Genomic DNA, 2,700 nt, shown 5'->3' with positions numbered 1-2,700 from the left:
TGGCTTCAGAATCATCAATAGGATAGATTTGAGAGGGTGTGGATGATTTAACAAGTGGAATAGTGATTTTGAAAGGTTCCATAGCAGATGAGTTCAGAATAGTTGATTCTAACGAACTGAGAAGGGCAAGAGGACCTCCAGAAAGTCCCCTTACTTTGAAGACAAGATTTTACATTTCCCCATCCTTTGCCAAGACTGTTGATGAATTTGAGATTGTACTCCAAGGGAGTTAAAAGAATGTTTTATATGATAGATAATGGTATAAGATCCTTCAATTCCAACATATGTTGCCTGAAGTGTATTACAAGTTAAAAGAATGTTTTATATGATAGATAATGGTATAAGAGTATACAGTTTCATGTAATTCTTACTCTATATACGGCTCCACAACAGCAGTGTTTCATAATACATAAAGATGAGCTTGATCAAGTAACTGAGCATCTACAACATCAATTGTAGCCTTTGATAAAGGCTTGCCACTGCGGATTCTTTCATCAACACGCTCATGAGGATTACCAATTGATTTCTTGTTTTTTAAGTAGTCTGAACAAAATTCTAAGGCCTCCTCTGCCACATAACACTCTGCAATGCAACCCTCGGGTCGATGATGATTTCTTACATACCCTTTAAGTGTTTTCATGTATCTCTCAAATGGATACATCCACCTAAAATGAACCGGGCCACACAACCTCACCTCTCTAACTAAATGCACCATCAAGTGAGTCATGACATCGAAAAATGAAGGAGGAAAGTACTTCTCTAACAAACATAATGTTAATACGATGTCACTTTGCAACTTGCCTAGCTTACTAACATCAACAACTTTACTACACAACTCATTGAAAAAATGACACATGCTTAGGATTGTTCTCCGCACCTTCACATCTAACACCCCTTTGATTGCAAATGGAAGAAGTTGTTGCATTGGTACATGACAATCATTAGACTTCAAACCATTCATCTTTGAAACATCATCCGACACGAGATTCTTGAAATTAGAGCAATACCCATAAGGAACTTTTATGTTAGACAGGGTTTCATAAAATAGATGTTTCTCTGCGGAATTCAGTGTGTACTTGGCAGGCGGAAGCCAATGTCGATCCCCTTTTGGTTCAGGTCGTAATTCAGTCTTGATGCCCAACACTTCAAGATCTTGTCGTGCTTTTAATCCATCCTTCGTCTTGTGAGGCAAATTCAACGCTGTCCCATAAACACTCTCGGTCACATTTTTTTCTATGTGCATGAGATCTAACTGATGGTGAACAGGCAACTTCTTCTAATATTCAAGTTCAAAAAAAATCGACTTTTTATGCCAAAATTTAGATCTCTCGTCGATACTTTCTTTTTTCTTCTTTGTCTTTTCCTTCTTTGGCGTTTCCTTCTTTGACGCTCCCTTCCTTGACTTTATCTTCTTTAACTTTATCTTCTTTGATCCTACCTTCTTTGATCCTACCTTCTTTGGCTTTATCTTCTTACCCCATGTAGTCTTAAATCCCGCTAGATAGTCATAAATCTCTTCACCTGATGATGGTTGTGGCATAAAATCGTGCTCCTGTTGATTGTTGAAATGTTTTTTTTTCTGTTGCGAAAAGGATGTTCAAGTGGTAGGAATCTTCTATGCCCAAGGAAGCATACTTTTTTGGACTTTGGCAACCATTGTGAATAAGTATTCTTTGAACATATTGGACAAGCATAATAACCTTTGGTAACACATCCCGAAAGATTACCATACGCGGGAAAATAACATATAGTCCAAAGCAATATTGCTCTTAAATTGAAGTATTCTTTCTTATGAGAATCGAAAGTCTCAACGCCAGTTTCCCACAAGAGCTTTAGATCTTCTATCAATGGTGCCAAGTAGACATCAATATTGTTACCAGGTTGGTTTGGCCCGGATATCAACAGAGTCAACATCATGAATTTTCTTGACATACACAAATAAGGGGGTAGATTATATGTAATTAGGATAACCGGCCAACAACTGTGCTTGGAACTTAATGACTTGTGTGGATTGATACCATCAACAGACAAGGCTAATCTAAGATTTCCTTTTTCTTGTCCGAATTCTTTCCACGTGTTATCAACAAGCTTCTAAGAAGGGGTATCGCAAGGATGAGTAAGCTTCCCACTATTAACCCGACCTTGTGCATGCCAAGTTAAGTCATGTGCAATTTGTGGTATTGAAAACATTCTTCTAAATCTAGGGATGATAGGAAAATACCACAAAACTTTTGAAGGTACGTTTTTGGAATTCTTCTTCCAACGAGAAGTGCCACAAGTTGGACATTGAGAAGCATCTTTATGTTCTTTCCAGAATAGAACACAATCGTTTTCACATGCATGAATCTTCTCATATTGTAGACCTACTCCTTTTAGCACCTTCTTGGACTCATATATTGAGCTAGGGATGGTATTGTTTGATGGTAAGATATCTTTTAGGACAGACCACAAAGCATCAAAACTAGCATCAGACCTTCCAAATTGACCCTTCAAATGTTGGAATTTCAATTATCCACTAAGTGCATTATACTTTGACCCTACATAAAGTGGCTTATCACACTCTTCAAGAAGTGATTTCAACAAATCAGGTTCATCGTCTACGTATTTGAAGGCATCATGAAGCATATCCTTTGTATAAATAGCATCAGGAGGAATGGAATTGTTAGGGCATCTAGAATCACTATTGGGTTGTTTTTCTCC

The 2,700-nt window shown here is 37.6% G+C and overlaps 1 protein-coding gene across 1 annotated transcript; it reads right to left on the bottom strand.

The window, feature by feature from the left end:
- Positions 1-400: 400 nt before the first annotated feature.
- On the bottom strand, positions 401-1,917 carry LOC128127954 (uncharacterized). Its single transcript, XM_052766705.1, has 3 exons — positions 1,636-1,917; positions 1,439-1,552; positions 401-1,276 (listed from the first exon to the last, which is right to left on the bottom strand). Exons 1-3 carry the CDS (start codon positions 1,915-1,917, stop codon positions 401-403), a joined length of 1,272 nt encoding a protein of 423 aa, XP_052622665.1.
- Positions 1,918-2,700: the final 783 nt, after the last annotated feature.

The sequence above is a fragment of the Lactuca sativa genome, chromosome 8, assembly GCF_002870075.4.
Source record: "Lactuca sativa cultivar Salinas chromosome 8, Lsat_Salinas_v11, whole genome shotgun sequence".
NCBI classification, from domain to species: domain Eukaryota; kingdom Viridiplantae; phylum Streptophyta; class Magnoliopsida; order Asterales; family Asteraceae; genus Lactuca; species Lactuca sativa.
Note: the sequence above shows the minus strand (reverse complement) of the source record. Positions and strands in the feature narration are given on the sequence as shown.